This window comes from Lutra lutra, chromosome 17 (genome assembly GCF_902655055.1).
Source record: "Lutra lutra chromosome 17, mLutLut1.2, whole genome shotgun sequence".
NCBI classification, from domain to species: Eukaryota; Metazoa; Chordata; class Mammalia; order Carnivora; family Mustelidae; genus Lutra; species Lutra lutra.
In genome coordinates, this window is record NC_062294.1 from 41,001,874 (window position 1) to 41,020,243 (window position 18,370).

General features: G+C 49.9%; 1 protein-coding gene across 1 annotated transcript in view; it reads right to left on the bottom strand.

Annotated features, from left to right (window-relative positions):
- Positions 1–18,370, bottom strand: part of ANKRD27 (ankyrin repeat domain 27) — a 53,214-nt gene that overhangs the window by 20,132 nt on the left and 14,712 nt on the right. The window contains 16 exon segments of the mRNA XM_047710871.1: positions 400–492; positions 893–1,008; positions 1,498–1,580; positions 2,378–2,505; positions 3,486–3,578; positions 8,833–8,965; positions 9,445–9,523; positions 10,916–11,037; positions 12,093–12,169; positions 12,260–12,325; positions 12,446–12,499; positions 12,592–12,651; positions 13,082–13,204; positions 13,206–13,237; positions 13,975–14,131; positions 16,634–16,744. Of these exon segments, the coding sequence (XP_047566827.1) occupies positions 400–492; positions 893–1,008; positions 1,498–1,580; positions 2,378–2,505; positions 3,486–3,578; positions 8,833–8,965; positions 9,445–9,523; positions 10,916–11,037; positions 12,093–12,169; positions 12,260–12,325; positions 12,446–12,499; positions 12,592–12,651; positions 13,082–13,204; positions 13,206–13,237; positions 13,975–14,131; positions 16,634–16,744 (1,527 nt within the window).

Below are 18,370 nucleotides of genomic sequence, written 5' to 3' on the forward strand. Positions count from 1 at the left end.
GAGAGGGAGCGGTCAGGACAAAATCACACACACACAGACACACACGCATACACACACAGTTGGCTGTTAAGGGGAAACAGAAATGATGCAATCGTCACGATTACTATAAAAATATAAAAAGTAAAAACTGAAGGTGAACAAAGGTAAGAACCAGATGGCAGCAGGCAGTGAATGAAAATGATTTTAATTTCAGGGTACGCTAACGGGCAATTCGTGTTTGGATTTCTGTTATTTTAGCGGAGCAGCTGTAGTAAATTTAAGGCTTTTTTAATTAAAAAGAAATTACACGCCAAATGTTCCAGTAACGATCAACATGAAGCACGACATTCAACCAAGTAGACGTTCGCATCTCCCGGCAAGCGAGGAAGTGGGGAACCCGGCCACAGAGGTGTCACTTACGTCTTCGTGGCCGTAGGTGCACGCCAGGTGGAGAGGTGTGTTGCCGTTGTTGTCCTGCACCTCGGGGCTGGCTTTGTAGTGCAGGAGCAGCAGCTACCCAAAGAAGAGAGCGCGCAGGTGAGGCCCGTGCTTCCTCGAGGCGGCGCGGCCCAGAGGCTCACAGGGGAGGTCGCACCTTGCCACCTGCAACCTTAGTGACCTACGCTACAATTAAAGTTCCACCCTCATGCTCATCCTTCCCTTTAAAACGTGGAGAGATTAAAGAACAAGGCCCACAGCCCCACCCTCCTCCCTCAAAGCTGCCACGACGTTTCACATCCACACCGAAGGGCTCTGTCCAGTGGGCCCACAGGGAGGTGCCGTGGCCTAAGACACGTGGCCCGCCCCAGGAGGCTGCAGCAGGGCCAGGTTGCGACGCAAGAGCGGGACCATGATGCAGCTGCGCGGAGCCGGGATCCTGGGAGCATGGGCACAGGGATGGCACCCCGCTCACCGTGACACTCTGATAGCCCTTCTGGCAGGCAAGATGCAGGGGGGCAGAACCATGATAGTCCGTGGCGTTCACCACTGCGCCTCTGGAAACCAGGAGGTCAATGAGGGATGCCTGCCCTGCAGAACAGAGGGGTTTTGCGAAGGAGAAGGAAAGAGCAGGGGCTCTCCGAACCCTAAACCTGGAGTCCCATTATTTTGCCCTCTTATTCTCTGGCAGGGGACACACCAGGAAGTGTCTTTCCCCTTAAGAGGACCCTGAGCTAACATCAAGTCAGACTCTAGATTCAGGACACTCTGGGGTAGGACCCCCCCCGCCCCGCCACTGGCCCTCTGGAGGGGCCTTGGCTCTGGCCCACCTTTCAGGAACAGAAGATAGGGAAGGGAGTCTTAGATATCCACAGAAGAGTCCACAGTTCCTTAGTTCACAGGATGGAATACTGTGCAACCACTAAAAAAATAGCAAAGGCCCTGGGCATAGCCCATGACTTGGGCCCTTCCAGCCCTGATTCCGCCGCCCTCTGTCAGTCAGGCCTCTGCTGGGCCACCCCTGGCTCCATCCCTTTAAGGCAAAGTAGCCCAACCATAGACCAACCCAAGACCACATACCACAGAGGGCAGCCACATGGAGAGGTGTGTGACCCCTGTCATCTCTGGAAAATGGAGTGACAATGGAAGGATCATTCAGCCTCCTAAAAGAGGAAGAAGAGGGGGGACACCTGGATGGCTCAGTTGGCTGGGCATCCAACTCCTGATTTTGGCTCAGGTCATGATCTCGGGGTTGTGAGATCAAGCCCAGCATTTGGCTCATGCTGGGCATGGAGGCTGCTTAAGATTCTCCCTCTCCAGGACGCCTGGGTGGCTCAGTGGGTTAAAGCCTCTGTCTCCGGCTCAGGTCATAACCCCAGGATCCTGGGATCGAGCCCTGCATCGGGCTCTCAGCTTGGCAGAGAGCCTGCTTCCCCTCCTTCTCTCTCTGCCTGCCTCTCGCCCTGCTTGTGATCTCTGTCTGTCAAATAAATAAATAAAAATCTTTAAAAAAAAAAAAAAAAAGATTGCCCCTCTCCTTCTGTCCCTCCCCACCCCTACTCTCACTCTTTCAAAAAAAAAAAAAAAGAGAGAGAGAGAGAGAAAGAGAGATGGAAAATATAGGAAAAATACACCCTAGGAATGGCAGGAAAAAGCCTCTCCCTTCCAGGCTAGACATGCCAGAGTCCTGGGGCTAGCAGACCCATCTCAGGTCTGCTAGCCCCAGACCCAAGCTGGATCTCTTCAACAGTGTCCCAAAGCTCATCCAGGCCCTGCTCAGTCTCCTGCAGGGTGAGGCATCTGGTTCCAGCGTCCCTCCCCTACCCATCCCTGTAGGCTCTGACACCCAGCAGAACAGCCCGACAAGGGGAAGAGAAACCACAGCAAACTAGTGGAGACATCTCCCCAGGCCTGCACCTCCCGCATGCCACACACTGAGCCTCCGTGGGGACCCTCTTACCCGGAGACAAGTTTCTCACAGTCATCACAGAAGCACAGAGGGTGACACATCCTTTGGACAACATCTTTATCTTGGTCATCTTGGCTCAAAAGTCTCTCCACTTCTTTCTGGTTACCCGCTGCTATGTGCTACAAAGGGATGTCAAAAATACTATCAAAGTAAAGGAATTCTTCTCTTCTTCAGGCGTGAATGTTTGGAGCCTCCTTACAAAAACACATATCTGGGGGCGCCTGGATGACATGACTGGCTGTCTGGGATGTATTCTGAAATAATCTGGGCGGACACGGAAAGCAGGTCGGGGATGGAAACAAAACAGGACAGAGATGGCCACATGGCTGTGCATTTATATTCTCTACTTCTGCAAATGCTATAAATCATCTGTAGCTTAAAACGACAACAGGACAAAATTCCCAAAGCAATGGTGGGGGAGGATCATGCTTCCTGGAACCTCAGGGTGGATACAGGCTCCTCCCTAGAACACGCCTCCGCCCCGTCCTCTTGGGTCCTAACAGAGCCTTGGTTTGGGGGGAGCAGAAATGGCTGCATTAGCAAAAGAGCCCATCAACAAACAAGGCTACGGTGCAGAGCTCAGCAGGATGTGTTCCTCTTGGGGAGCGAGATGCTTTGGGGAACATGCTGCCCTGGCCCTCACCTAGCCCTCGCCGATCACCCGGGAGGGCACCTCGCTAGCCTCCCAGGGGTCGGTCACATCTGAGCAGGGAGCCGCTGCGCGCTGAGCTCTCGCCCTGGCACGTGCTCCCATGAACGTTGGCAACACGGGTCCCCGGAGCCCAGGAGAGGCATCAGCTCTACTGAGACCATCCAGGGGGGCACCTCGGAGCAGACCCTGACGAACAGGTGGAGAGAGGACAGCCCGGGCACAGGGCTCCAGGCGTGCTGTCCCTCTCGGCCACGGCACAGCACACCTTGGGGGAGATGCACAGACGTCAAACACCAGCACCTCGACCACCCTCTCTGACCACCAACGTGAACTTCCGTGTTGAACCAAGCACATCCCCCTGATGGTTGCTGGAAAGAGCTTAGAGATGCGGAAAAACGAAACATCCCTCACGCACCTGTGCCCTCAAGGGACGTGCTGGTGTCTTACCTTAAACAGACAATCAATGGGAGTTGAAGTCATCTGAGACAGTAGGCTCATTCTCTGCTTCAGGAACAGTCGGTCACCAAATCCCTCAGACTCCTGCAGGAAAAGCCCAATAATCTGTTTTATCAACTTGTCACAACATGTCTGTGCAGACCCTTCCACACGGAGAACCTGGGAGCAGTCCTGGCTACTTCCTCACAGAACACGGTCGGCAGAGCCTCTCTCCCTGGGCCAGAGAGCAGATCCTCACCGGGCTGGGCAAAGCGTTTCCCGTCTGTCCCCCCAGGAAGCAGCTGCTTGATGGGGGGCGGGGGGAGTGTCTGGGGTCACGCTGCCTCTGTGCACACGTGGAATGTGTCATCACTCAGTGTGGAATGTAGCACGTTCACACCAACCTCCTCTAGGCAGAAGCCTGGTTTGCCCTGGCCTCCTCCTCTCAAACCACTGCTCTACAGCCTGCAGAGCCCTAGCCCCTGCCACTTTATCTGGGCATAAAGAGAGGACAACCATCTGACAGACTGTTCTAGATTTCCCAGTGTCACCCAGCAGGAGAGAGAGAAGTCTTGCTTTCTGAACATTCTTACTAAAATAGCAGATGAAACTGCTGCCTTCAGCTCAGGTCATGATCTCAGGGTCCTGGGATCGAGCCCCACATCCGGCTCTTTGCTCAGTGGGAAGCCTGCTTCTCTCTCTCTCTCTCTGCCTGCCTCTCTGCCTACTTGTGATCTCTCTGTGTAAAAAAAATAAATAAAATCTCAGTTTTCTGAAGCCTCTGCTTTCGGCTTGGGTCATGGTCCCAGGGTCCTGGGATGGAGCCCTGCATCGGGCTCTCTGCTCAGCAGGGAGCCTGCTTCCCCCTCTCTCTCTGCCTGCCTCTCTGCCTACTTATGTTCTCTGTCTGTCAAACAAGTAAATAAAAATCTTTAAAAAAATAAAAATAATAACATAAAATAGCAGATGAACAGGGCCACCCTTCCCGAATCCCATAATACATTGGGGTCACCCCTAAATAAGAAACCCAGGTCTTCGTGTTACAGGTAATGTTTAAACACACAAATCTAAAAACGCATCCTTCTCTATGAAATAATTCCTAGCGAGACAGTTCAACACTTCGCCCAACCACCTGCAACTTGACTGATGACAAATGAACTTCCTCAAAAAAGTCTCCGTGGGAGGTAAGGGCGGCTTCTACCCACAGCCAGCTGCTGCCGGAAGAACTCACCGAACCCTGACAAAGGTATGGGATAAGGCCCATTACAGCTAAGTTCTGACGCAGAGATCCAGCTAAAGACAGGGCCTGGGTGGCACCTCAAGGGACGGCCCCTTTCTGGGGTCCTCTGTCGGCACGCCCCTCACACCAGCAGCCCTAAGAGCGTTAAACACACACCAGCCCCTCAGAATGAGAGCCCGTTTGCTGCCAGCTGCCAGTTGCTATATGAAGCTCTAACAACATGTTATACTCAGCGATTTGCAGTCAAGCAGATTAGGGTCAGGGAAATGTGAAAGACACTGTCACGCTGGTAAATGTGGGGTTTCCTTCCTCCACTCTGGGTGACTATATGAAGAGCAATGATGAAGAAAGGAAAGTCCTTGGGGCCTGAACCTTCAAGGAGAAATGACCTACTGGAAGAGACAGCGTATCAGCTCAGATCTATCTGGGAGGGGGGGTATATATTAGTTATGAGAAACCCAGTACAGTGAGAAAGACCAGAAGCCCACAAAGCTGGAACAGAGAAGGGAACCAATTCTTTCAAGGTTTTCCCCGGTTTTTGGTCTACAAACGTTAAACTAGCATCATCCCACTAATGCTCATTTTCAATAAGCTAGTCTTTATTTACAAGACTTCTAAGTCTTTAAGCTTAAAAAATGCATCTATGGTCACCTCAAGTACAATTAGATATTAAGGGGGGAAATTTCTGTGAAGCTACATCATAGTACATAAAGAGGCAATAGGAAGACAAAATTTGATTTACTGATATTGAGTCCTGACTCCTCTCCAGAAACGTCACCTGCTGTGTGGACAGCCACCTAAGCTCCTTCCCCAGGAAGGGACACGGACACATCACACTGGCCTCACACCTTCCAAGACAGAACTGCACTGGGACAGGAAGCCAGTCAGCAACTAAGGCTGACCAAGGCCAAGGCAGAACCTCAAGACTGGCATCACAAAAGACAAGGAAGCCATGACACCTGTTCTGTCAACACAGGAAAGAGCATCTCTAAGGCCTGTCCCACTCAAGGCCCAAGGGGCTGGCTCCACAGCCAGCTGTAAGGATAAGGCACACCTTGTCCCGACACCTGATAGGACCAGCTGCCCCCATCCAGGAAGGCAGGACCAGGACCAGGGGCAGACACCTCAGACAAGAGGGGCACAATGGGCGGTGTCCCCACATTGCCCATAGAAGCCATCCACGCAGGATGCCCCGGAGAACCAGGAAATGAGACACCCAGATGCGGGGGTGTTGGAAAAGCAAGCTGAGGACAGGAGTACCAGCTCATGCTTCACAAAGGCATTTCCAAACCCTCTAGTTCATTCTTGGAAACTCCTAGCAAGAGGTGAAACATACAGCATCACCTTCAGTATAGACAAGACATGGACAGAAACGGAAGAGATATGGACTTGCCCAAGGGCAAATACCAGTACAGGGCTTGAACCAGCACCAGAACAAGAGGGGCCACCCCTCAAAGCCTCCCCAATCCAGGGGCGCCTGGCTAACTGTCGCTGAAGCTACATCAGTCTCGATATCGAGATTGTGAGTTCTGGCCCCACGGTGGATGTCGAGGTTTCTTAAAAATAAAATCTTAAATAAATAAATAAGTAAAAAAGAAAAACCAAAACAACTCCTCCAATCCCACTCCAGATGTTGTCTGAAGTCAAAGTGGGTGTGGGAAGCCGACTGGTGCTGTGTGGTCAGCCACCTCCTTCCACTCTGATCAAAGGCTCCAAGTGTCAGCTGTCTACAGGCCACAGAAAGCAGGCAAGCAGCAAGGGAATGGCAACCCCTCCCTCCAGGCGACAAGGGCCGCCCTTGAACCCATCGAGAGGCATCAGGCAATTCCTACCACCAGCCTACGTGCCAATAAGAGGAGCATAATCTCAGATTTCAGTTAAAAATAGAATTGGAGAGGGGCGCCTGGGTGGCTCCGTCGGCTAGGCGCCCGATTCTTGGTTTTGGCTCCAGTCATCATCTCAGGATGGAGCCCTGTGTCGCTCCTCACTCACCGTGGGGTCTGCTCGACTCTCTCCCTGTCTCTCTGTTCCTCCCCCTGCTCATGCACACACTCTCTCTAAAATAAGGAGGGCTGGGGCGCCTGGGTGGCTCAGTGGGTTAAAGCCTCTGCCTTCGGCGCAGGTCATGATCTCAGGGTCCTGGGATCGAGCCCCGCATCGGGCTCTCTGCTCAGCGGGGAGCCTGCTTCCCCCTCTCCCTCTCTGCCTGCCTCTCTGCCTGCTTGTGATCTCTGTCTGTCAAATAAATGAATAAAATCTTTAAAAAAATAAAATAAGGAGGGCACGTGATGTGATGAACACTGGGTGTTTTATGCAACTAATGAATCACTGAACACTACACCAAAAATTGATGATATATTATATGCTGGCTGACTGAATTTAAATTTTAAAAAAATTTTTAATTAAAAAATAAATAATAAATGAATAAATAAATAAAATCTTTTTTTAAAAGTTGTATAGGCACCAAAACGTTAATAAGTCGTCCCCGGGCTGGTGAATTTGAGAGAGGTATTTTTTGTCTTCACTGCAAGTGTATACAGCTGTCCCTTGAACAACAGAGGTCTGAACTGCACGGGTCCACTTGGATGAGGACAGACACAGTACATTCCTCAAAATGCAATGTTTTCTTTCTTATGACTTCCTTAATAACATTTTCCCCCAGCTGACTTTATTCTAAGAATACAGTATAGGAAACATATAATAAATCCAATATGTGTTTCTCGACGATTTATGTCCTCAGGACTCTGGCCAACAGCAGGCTCCTGGTAGCTAAGTTCTTGGGGGATCACAAGTTACACACAGATTTTCAACCATGTGGAGGGTCAGCAACTTTAACCCCTGCATTGTTCAAGGTCAACTGTATACTGTAAATATTGCTTATAAGCAAGGATTAGTCTCCCAAGCAGAAAAACAAAAAACAAAAAACCATTCTTTCGGGAAAAAGAGTGTAAAATGCTATATACAGTAGAATTTAAATCATGTGAAGTGCACATAGATGGGAGAAAGATGGGAAAACACATAAAGATTTTAATAACAAATGATTTCACCCAAGTGCACCTATCTGGGCAGGCCTCTGGTTTTTTCCAGCTGTTTTAACTTATCATTACTTGGGGAGATTCTAAGATCAAGGGAACGCTCAGTCCTCAGGACTCCTGGTGTGCAATACAGGAATCTCTTCACCTTATTACTTCCAACGCTGCTGAAATTCTGCACATACTGTCACATTTTGCCAGCCGGTACAGCAAGCTAGCCATGCGATCTTGGTGTAAGATCTCACACGTCACATAGAAATACAAGTGCCTCCCCTAAGGAACGCTCACCAAGAAAATCATCATGAGGCTGGTGAGTCCTAAAACTGCATGATGTCAATAATCCCATCACTTGCCTAGATATCCAAACTCATGGTTTCTAGCCTCTCCCTTCTGCCTATGTGCTTTTTTTTTTTTGAGGATGGCAAGGACTGACAAAGCAGACCTTTAACTGTGAATCCCAGCCATATTCTGCCAACTTGCGCACCCAACTGGGTGCTTGACGTTTCAGGCTGCTGGATGGCTGTCAAGCCCCACAGTCCTTAGACAGCAGAGACCCCGGTTCTTGGGAGACCATTTAAGAATCCACCCCCCTGGGGCGCCTGGGTGGCTCAGTGGGTTAAGCTGCTGCCTTTGGCTCAGGTCATGATCTCAAGGTCCTGGGATCAAGCACCGCATTGGGCTCTCTGCTCAGCAGGGAGCCTGCTTCCTCCTCTCTCTCTACCTGCCTCTCTGCCTACCTGTGATCTCTGCCTGTCAAATAAATAAATAAAATCTTAAAAAAAAAAAAAAAAAGAAGAAGAAGAAGAAGAATCCCCCTCCCCCAGGGCGCCTGGGTGGCTCAGTCAGTTAAGCATCTGCCTTGGGCTGAGGTCATGATCTCAGGATCCTGGGATCAATCCCCGCATCAGACTCCCTCTCCCTCTGCTGCTTCCCCTGCATGTGCGCTCACTCGCTCTCTCTCAATCTCAAATAAATAAATCTTGAAAGAAAAAAAAGAAGAACCACCCCTCTCCACCTGCCAATCTCAGAACCCTACCAAAGGTGCCCGGACACCCACAAAGGAAGGCCAGGGCAGGAGGGATCTTACGGGCGGCTTAACGGAGAGGCTTCCTTGACGAATATATTCGATCGCAGCCTCAATCGAAGTCAGGCAGTACCCCAATTCATCTTTTGCTGAGCTGCTGAATCTGAAGTTTTTGATGTAACTCAAATTTGCCATCCTAACAAAAGGAAGAAAAATATTTTCACTGTTGTGGACCCAATTCGCACATCTCCAGGAACAGCGCTATGGGCGTGAGTGACTGAAGTCGGTTAGCTCCAGGAGCTCTGACGCTGCCCACTTAAAGCCCTGGAGCACGTAAGTAAAACTTCTTGGTCCTTTCCTGAAGTACGCCAGTTTTGAAAAAGCTGACTACTGTAAAGTGAACTGGGGGCTCCCGTCAGAAGAGGACGGGCTTTGGAGCCAAACACAAGTGGAGTCAGCGTCCCGCTCAGTCACTGACTAGCTGCGTGTTCTAGAACAAACAACATAAGCTCTCCGGGCCTCAGTTTCCCCATCTGTAAATGGGATGACGGCCACCGTCTGCAGCACAGACACAGCCATGGACTCATAAGGAGCATGCGATTTCCTGTAGTTATGCTAAAACCACCCCGGTACAATGCTGCCATTTTGCAAAAGTATTTTAACAGAAAATATTACCAGTTGGGGATCTCTGTTTTCACAAGCAAATACAACAGGACCGAGAGCAGATCATCAGCACACATGGTCTCCAAGTTAACTGCGGTGGGAGGGGGAACACATGTTCAAAGCCATCATGAGACCAACAAGTACATCAACTCCCCACCATCATCCAACCCACAAAGCCACAATCCAGTAAGAATACGTATCAGGGAGAAGTTCCACTGCACAATCTCCTTGACAGTGTCCTGAACTGATGTCCCATTTGAGGGGAAAGCAAAAGCCCAGCATTCTCAGAACATGTGTAAAAGAAGGAAATTCCAAGCAGACCCCCCTTGCCACCTCCCAGGAGGTTCGAGTCTATGAGGGCAGACACAAGGTGAAGGTGCGCCCACCCCTTTCCTCCCGAGATCATTTCCATTTTATATACTGCCGAGTCTAATGCTCATGTTTAGCTTCTTTTAATTTTTTTCACTTTTAAATTTTAAGGAATCCATTCACATGTCTAAAAACATCTGAGTAGCACAAAAGAGCAAACTGGGATTTGGTTTCTCCCATCCCTGCTGCCCAATCATCACCCAGAGGTTACTGCTGTTGCGGCCCTCCTAACCTCCCAGAGACAGCCCAGGAGCTCACCACCATGCATACAGACAGAGCTGCCCCCCCTTTCTGGAATGCCATTAGAAGTGTACCACACACACTCCCTTTCATTTCACTTAATACGCTTTGATGATCACCCCCTATCTGCACTCACAGATATGACTCCCCCTTACTTTTTTCTTAGCTTCTTTTGCTTTACTGTTTATAAGGGAAAATTTTAAGCAGACACAAAATTAGGAAGAAGGGTCTAACATACACTTGAACCCTCGTGTCTCCATCACCAACTTGGAACATTTTTAAGATTAAACATTTGTAATTTTGGCCAAAGAATTTTGTCGCTGGAACACAGCTGTAGAAGGGGCCGGTGAGCACTGTGGCCCTGGACTAAGTGAAGCCAGCAGTGAACGTCCTGATGGGGCCATACACCCACGTCCCAGTGTCATGACAGGTTCAAGAGAACTCATGACAGGAAGTTTAAAGCCAATCATACATATTGTTGTACCTTGGCAAGCTCAGACTTGCACTATGGACAGTGTCATTCTGGAAACAGGAAGCTACTGAAAAGGCAGGTTCTCAAAGAAACTGTGCTGCTTGGATTCTGATCTACAGAGCAGCTGCATGGTGCCCGGGCAGGTATGGGGAAGCCTGGCTGGTTTGAGGTCGCTACTTCTGCGCCATTATTCTCTTGCCCTTATCTTGCCTATCCTACCCCCAGACCCCTGTTGCTAGGCACCCACGCATCAGAACAGACTCTGGGGTGCTGATGCAGGGGTGCTCTGCGACACAGCAGCCCATCTGTGTGACCCTTCAAGACGACACTGCTCCTTAACAGACTTTTGCACCTGGACGTAAGTATCTGTGCCACCATCAGGCCCCTCTCCTGAGCACAAACCTCTCTGGCTGGGAGACTGGGTTATGAGCTGCACCACCTTTCGCAAACAAATCAGCTTCTGCTGTGGGGAGGTGCATTTGTTCAGCTGGGCCAGTTCTCTCTTTGCACGAGGTATGTTGAAGCTGCAAAATAATTTGGAAAGTGACAACTTAAGACCGCACTGGGCGGGCCCTTCTTCCCTGATCTAACAGCACACCTCAGATTTACTCTGCTTACAACAAGCTGTAGGTAACGACAAACTAAAAGAAAAACTTGGGCTCCAATCAGAGGCAAGACTCAACACCTCTGAATGTCCCATCAAAGAGGCAGGACAGTAGAACATTAGGAAAAAATAAAAATTTAAAAAAAAAAAAATCCTTAGCAGGTGCCTGGGTGGCTCAGTGGGTTAAGCCTCTGCGCTTCAGCTCAGGTTATGATCTCCAGGGTCCTGGGATCAAGCCCTGCAATCAGGCTCTCAGCTCAGCGGGTAGCCTGCTCCCCCGGCTCCCCGCACCTGCTGCCTGCCTCTCTGCCTACTTGTGATCTCTGTCAAATAATAAGTAAAATCTTAAAAAAAAAAAATCCTTAGCCCCAGAGTGAGATAGCTCAAAGGGGTTAAAAACAGTCTCAACGTGGGGCGCCTGGGTGGCTCAGTGGTTAAGCAGCTGCCTTCGGCTCAGGTCATGATCCAGCGTCCGGGATCGAGTCCCCACCTCGGGCTCCTTGCTTGGCAGGGAGCCTGCTTGCCCTCTGCCTCTGCCTGCCACTCTGTCTGCCTGTGCTCGCTCTCGCTTCTCTCTCTATGACAAATAAATAAATAAAATCTTTAAAAAAAAAAAACAAAACAGTCTCAACGTAAACACTTCATAATACCAAAGAAACATAAACTAATTCAAAAGCAGGCGCCCATCTAGCAGGTGAGGTGCGTGTCTGTATGTGGGACCCACCTGGGTGAGCGGTGTGCCCATCAAGAGACCAGCTGCGCGGAAGCCCCACCCCTCGAGCTCCAGCTTGGCCAACAAGGGCAGGAGGGGGACCTCGCCAACCCCAGTCCTTTATCTTGGTCACAAGGAACTGCACTGCTCCTCGGAAGGAACCGAGTGAACCAGGGTGCCGTCCCTACGGCTGAGAGCCCTGTTTCCAGAAGCAGAGGCTCCAGCGCCCGAGGGGGCCGAGCTCCAGTGGCACACGCTCTTACCTACACTCAGGTTTCACACCGATGTCCTTCTGCTGAAGATCCTGAAGGCTTCTTGTGATTTTGTTAAAGGCAGCATCCTAATGGCAGATTTGTTAACAAAGCTTCAGATTTCTTACACAGCTAAGAATAAAGGCTTCTAATGGGGATGATGGGGATTTGGGACATACCTCGCTTGCCTCCATGGTCCCCACATATTTAAAGATCAGATCATAAATATCGTGCTGGACGTACATCTGTGGAATCAACAAACAGACCACAAACAGCCATTCCGAGGGTGCAGAGGGGACAGGAGCCCTGCCCCTCCCCACACCTGCTCCTCTGCCTCCTCTCCCTGCCCTGGCCTGGCTTCTTACCTCCACTGCCTGCTTTAGCAGGTTCATCTGGGCCTCCTGCTTGGCAAGCATTTTCTGCAGGACGAGAAGGTAACGGTAACGTTAAAGACCTTGGACTGGCATGTGAGCAAACTGCTGTTCTCTCTTTTGGAAGTCCTGAAGCTTACCAGGTGAGAGTCCCTCAGAAGCTGCTGGAGGCATTTGGTGTAGAGAGCATTCACTGAGTCCTGTGTAACCCAGAGCAGAGAGACAGGTCACTCAGGACCCCCAACACAAAACCCAAGACGTGCCACATGTCCTGGAGTGAGAACACATTGCCAGATGTACTTCCCGGGGACAAGCTTAAGTCCTGATACAGGCTTATCAAATAAGTTATGTGATTTTTTTTTTTCAACTTTTTTAAGTGTAGATGCATGAAGGGTAAGAGAGAATTTCCCTTGGGATTCATACAGGTGATAACAATATTCATTTTTATACTCTGTCATGTTCAAGTTTTCTCCAGGGGCTCCTACTAGTTTTACTGTTAGAAGGAAACATCTAAACAAGGCTTCCAACAGGGGAGGCAGCAAAGTTTCAGGGTACACTGGGAGGGAGCCCCTGTGTTCTTGAACCAGACTGAGCCAGGGCACCCTGGCAAAGCAAGAAACAGCTACTGACTATGTGTTGACGGAGGCTCTTTCTTTCACATTCTCTGAACGTTCGCTGGAAAGAAGCAATGCTCCTGTCAAATCTCTCTGCATGTCTTCCCAAAAACTCTCTCACATCTTCGATGGTTTTCAAGGGTAAACGGATCTGAAGATGTTGAAGGCTCTTCTGAAAAAGAGGCAGTGGGTCAAGCTGGCCGAAGCCTTCCCAGTTTCCTAATGGGGGAAGTACCACATCCTTTGCCCTGCTCCCCCAGGGTCTGGAGCCCCATCTTCCAGCAGAGGACAGGAATTATTTCAAGATACTGCCCAAAACAGCCTCATTACAGGACAGCTCAGGGTCCAGAGAGCCTGGCCCTCCTGAAGCCCCTTCCGTGGACAAAACAATTTGAGACCATAGGGGATGACCTAAGAGGCTCTGGTGAGGAAGCCCGATTCCTGGCAATACAGGACTCAGAGTACATTCAGCACATTGTTATCTCAATTTCCTGGAACAACTGAAGAATTATTATTTATTAAAAATAATGAGCTCTCAAAGAGACACAACAGTGGGGCTGGGTGGGCAATAATGATGTTAAGAGCTGGCTCTAACATTGAGGCCCAGTGTCAAAGCCAGGGCTGCCACCCTGCACAAACTCCAGTGGGCAACATTCACACAGAGGTCTGTATGAATATCACCTCCCGGGATTGTGTAATGCCCAACCTGTGCAACCATACACAGCAGCCCCCAGTCCCATTGTCTTAGCTCAAGATGACTTTTTGATTAAGCTCTGGGGAATTACTCTAAAGTCAGGCAGGCTTCTAGTGGGCTCTTGAATATTTTATGGGACGTTTATAACAGCTATGTCAGGAGGAAGTTGAACACAGTTCTCCAAATCAGGGGGAAAGGGTTTTCTCCCAGAATACCTGAACTCTCTCTCTTTTCCAAAGGATGGGCTATACACAGTATGCTGAAACTTTCTTCTTTTTCATTGTAGAAAGTTTCTTCAAAGAGAATGGGCACTGAGAGAAGACAGGCGAAACCAGCTCCTAATTTAATCCTGTTTCCTTGTATAAAGACATCCTGGAACAAGAGAACAGTCACTGCAGCAGCAGCCAGCAGTGACCGACGAGTCCCCCTGGCTGGCCCCCGAGAGGGCACTGCTTCTGACCTGCCCTCCTTTGCTTCAGTGGGGCTTTACTGGGGCAGGGGGGCATGAACACTCTTCCATTTCACTTTTTGATACTAAAATGTTTTCTTTCCTCTTTGTTCATACTGTAGCTTCAGCTGATCCTTTTTAAATATTGGGACAGAGATGCATTAAGCTGGTCCTTGGGGCCTTAAGAAAACCTGTACCCGGGCGCCTGGGTGTCTCAGTGGGTTAAGCCTCTGCCTTCGGCTCAGGTCATGATCTCAGGGTCCTGGGATAGAGCCCCGCATCGGGCTCTCTGCTCAGCAGGGAGCCTGCTTCCTCCTCTCTCTCTCAGTCTGCCTCTCTGCCTACTTGTGATCTCTCTCTCTCTGTCAAATAATAAATAAAATATTTTAAAAAAAAAAAGAGAGAGAAAAGAAAACCTGTACCCTCTGGGGAAGGAGGAAGAAGGTCCTCCTGGAATGGCCTGGCGCTGCAAGGAGACGCAGATGGAGGAAGGGATGCTGCTGTCCCGGCCACATTCAGCACTCTGGCCACAGCTGGGGTGCCCAGGCAGATGAGATGTGATAAGCCTGACTCCTCTGTTCTCCTTGTAGATTTGGCTTCCCCGAAGAGAACAAACTAACAGTGACTGGCAGGGCGAACAGGGCTGCTGACTCCCCCCCAACCCCCCACCGCCAGGCTGGTGTCTAGGTAACCCGGTGTCCTGTCCTGTCATTCCTCTCCCCGCACAGGCCCACACAATTCCTGACTGTCAGGTCTGAGGCATTCACTAAATACACCTGGCCGGCCCCATGCCAGTTCCGGAGAGGAACAGAACATCCCCCTCCCAGAATCTCTCTACCTCCCCTTAAAAAATAAGAAAATGTGGACCCCAATGTTACCCAAAGGTAACATCCGCAATGAGACAGACTGACATCATATGTCTCCAGTCACGACACACGCGGAGTGATAAAACGCCCTCCAGGCCGCGAGAGAAAATCCGAGAACCCCAGGCTGAGGGAGAGTGTACAAAGCAAAGCCGTCCATGTCATGGAAGACAAAGACAGCCCAAGGACTGTGCCAAGTCACAGGAAACTAAAAACACCAGCAACTGTAGGCACTGCAGGATCTAAAAAGACGAAAAAAAAATCTACAAAAGGATATTATTTGTGTAATTAGCATGATTTGTATGAGGACAGCATGTTGAACAGTTCACTTTCCTGAGTGAGCTCACTCTGAGTAGTTATGCAAGAAATGCATGTTTTAGAATAAAGGGATATAGTGTCTGCAACTCACTCTCACTTTTTCCGAAAAAGGTTCCCAGTGATGTCTTTATTTGCTTCAAATAAAGTTTACTTTGTGCAAAAAAAAAAAAAAAAAAAGGTTCAGAAAAAGCAGTAATACTGTGGCGGGGAGAGGGGGAAGGGACGGATAAAAACAAATGTGGCCAAAGTGCTTACAGCTGAGCAACCAGGGGAAAAGCAGAGGAGAGTTCTTAGGGCTTTCTCTAGGTTTGAGAGGATTTAAAAAGAATGTTTTTTATTTATTTTTTCAGCTTATTTATGTTTTTTTAAAATTTTTATTTATTTTTAAAGTTCTTTTCAGTGTTCCAGAATTCACTGTTTATGCACCACACCCAGTGCTCCATGCAATACGTGCCCTCCTTAATACCCACCACCAGGCTTATCCAACCTCCCACCCCCCTCCCCTCCAAAACCCTCAGATTGTTTCTCTGAGTCCACAGTCTCATGGTTTGTCTCCCCCTCCAATTTCCCCCAACTCCCTTCTCCTCTCCAGCTCCCCATGTCCTCCATGTTATTCCTTATGCTCCATAAAGAAGCAAAACCATATGATAACTGACTTTCTCTGCTTGACTTATTTCACTCAGCATCATCTCTTCCAGTCCCGTCCATGTTGCTACAAAAGTTGGGTATTCATCCTTTGGCTTATTTAAGTTTTAATAACACACCTGTGTTTTTTTTTTGTTGTTTTGCCTAATTTAAGTTTCAATAACATATTTTTTTAAGAGTGTTTTTTAAAAAGTTAAAATTCACCCCGGATGTCCTGTTTGTGGCCAAGAAACTGATGAGCTCTCAAGAGCACGGGATAAAAACAGGTTTAGCGACAGGACCTCCATGAGATATTCCAGAGACTCCCTTACTTACCAGCAGGAGGCCCTTGAACTGAGGAACCCCGCCCCAACCCTCCCCACCCCTCCCCACCCCTCCCCACCCCTCCCCACCCATCCTCCCAGGCAGAGGCCCAGCCAGGCCCTGCTCAGCTACTACCTCCTCTTTCCTCAAAGGCAGGGGGCCCTCCAACCCCCCGGCAACGTCAGAGCCATCATTTACCACAGCAGGGACAGGGAGAAACGTGGGACCCCCTGCCCTCCCCACCGACTCCCAAACACTGAGTGAGGGACCCTGGCTGACCCACAAAGAAGTGAATACCTTTCCATTTAAGGTCTGGAAGTGTTCTTCCACGGGGATCAAAATGTAGGACTCAAACTGACAAGTGGACTGAATGCTGCTCGACAAGCTTCCCTTGCAGGGCACCAGGACCTGCAAACAGTAGGCAGAGTGAAGAGTGCGGGAGGGGCCACTCACAGCTCCAGCTGGACACCCCCTGCCTGGAATGCTACTGGCAGATGGAACCCAGCCACTGGGGTGACAGACGTCCTGGTGGCAAAGCCGCGATTCCCCAACCTGGGCAGAGGCCAGGCATTGCCCCCCTCTAGGCTTGTTCCCACACCCGCTGGGTACCCCCCGCCCCCACAGCCAGGTGCCCCAGTCTATTCTCAACAGACTTGGGGACAACTCCAGAGGAAGACAGGGCAGTTTGGAAAGAAGAGAAAAGTCAAACTAAAAAGTCACGTGTAGGCGCCTGGGTAGCTCAGTTGTTAAGCATCTGCCTTCAGCTCAGGTCATGATCCCAGAGTCCTGGGATCGAGCCCCGCATTGGGCTCCCTGCTCAGCGGGAAGACTGCTTCTCCCTCTCCCACTCCCCCTGCTGTGTTCCCTCTCTTACTGTGTCTCTGTCAAATAAATAAATAAAATCCTTATTAAAAAAAAAAAGTCACACATAATCCTGCCACCTGAATGAGGAGAAACACTGCCGCTTGAAGACAGTTTCCTTCCCTGTCTTTTTTCTCGGCTATTTTTTCTAAGCCTAGTTGCAATTATAGTTTGTAATAGGAGCCACAGAAACAGGGTTTCCTAGGACAGATCCCCACCTCTGCCAAGATATCTGGGGGTGCTAGACTCCATCCTCGGGGCGGGCTCCATCTGAGAGGCAAACAGCTTCTGCACTAGCCCCATTCTACAGATAAGGAAACTGAGGCTCAAGGGAGCTAAGGAACCTGTCGGGGTCTCACGGCCCTGACACAAACTCATGCCACCTCCTGGAGCCAGTGCTGGAGGCTCAGCCCCGAGCCCGCTGGCGCTCCCTCTGCAAGGACCCGGGGAATTCCAGCAGCCTTTAAAGCCGCTGTCACCTGGGGCTTCCTCAGGCTGTGCAGGAAGGGCAGCTTGGCCTCTCCCCACACAGACGAACAGGCCAGTGTCTCAGAGCGGAAGGAGGAACTTGAGGCTGGAAGAATGCTGACAAAATGGCCTGGCCCCTCCTCAAAGAATCAACATCTCGATCTAACTATCAGTTTCAGGAAGCATCGTGAACAGGGGACCACCATCAGCACCAGCCCCAGGACTGCAATCGGCAAGAGCCAGAACCCAGGGAAACTCTCCAGGAAGACGGACCCGGAAGAACGAACTGCAAAGACACAAAGAAAGAAAATGAGGAAAGCGGAAGATGAAACGAAAAAGCAGTGGAAGACTGTGGAGACGGTTTCCCAAGGCCACCAGTATGTCAACGCTGACCACGCCTCACACCTGGGGCCTCACACCCAGGGCTGCGCACCCCTGTGCACTTCACTTTAGCTCAGCGGCTAGGAGGAAAGACGGACGTCATCCGTCCAGTGTGACGTGTGGATCTCCTCTGGGTCCTGCTCTGAACAAACCCCCCGTGAAACGGACAATTGTGAGATGATTTGGGGAATCTGAACAGGGACTAGATGGCGGACAATACTGAAGAATGATTGGGGAAAGTTTTAGCTCTCATTTTGTCAACACTCTTTGTGGCATTGTGGTTACTTTTTTTTTTTTTTTTTTTTTTTAATTTGACAGAGATCA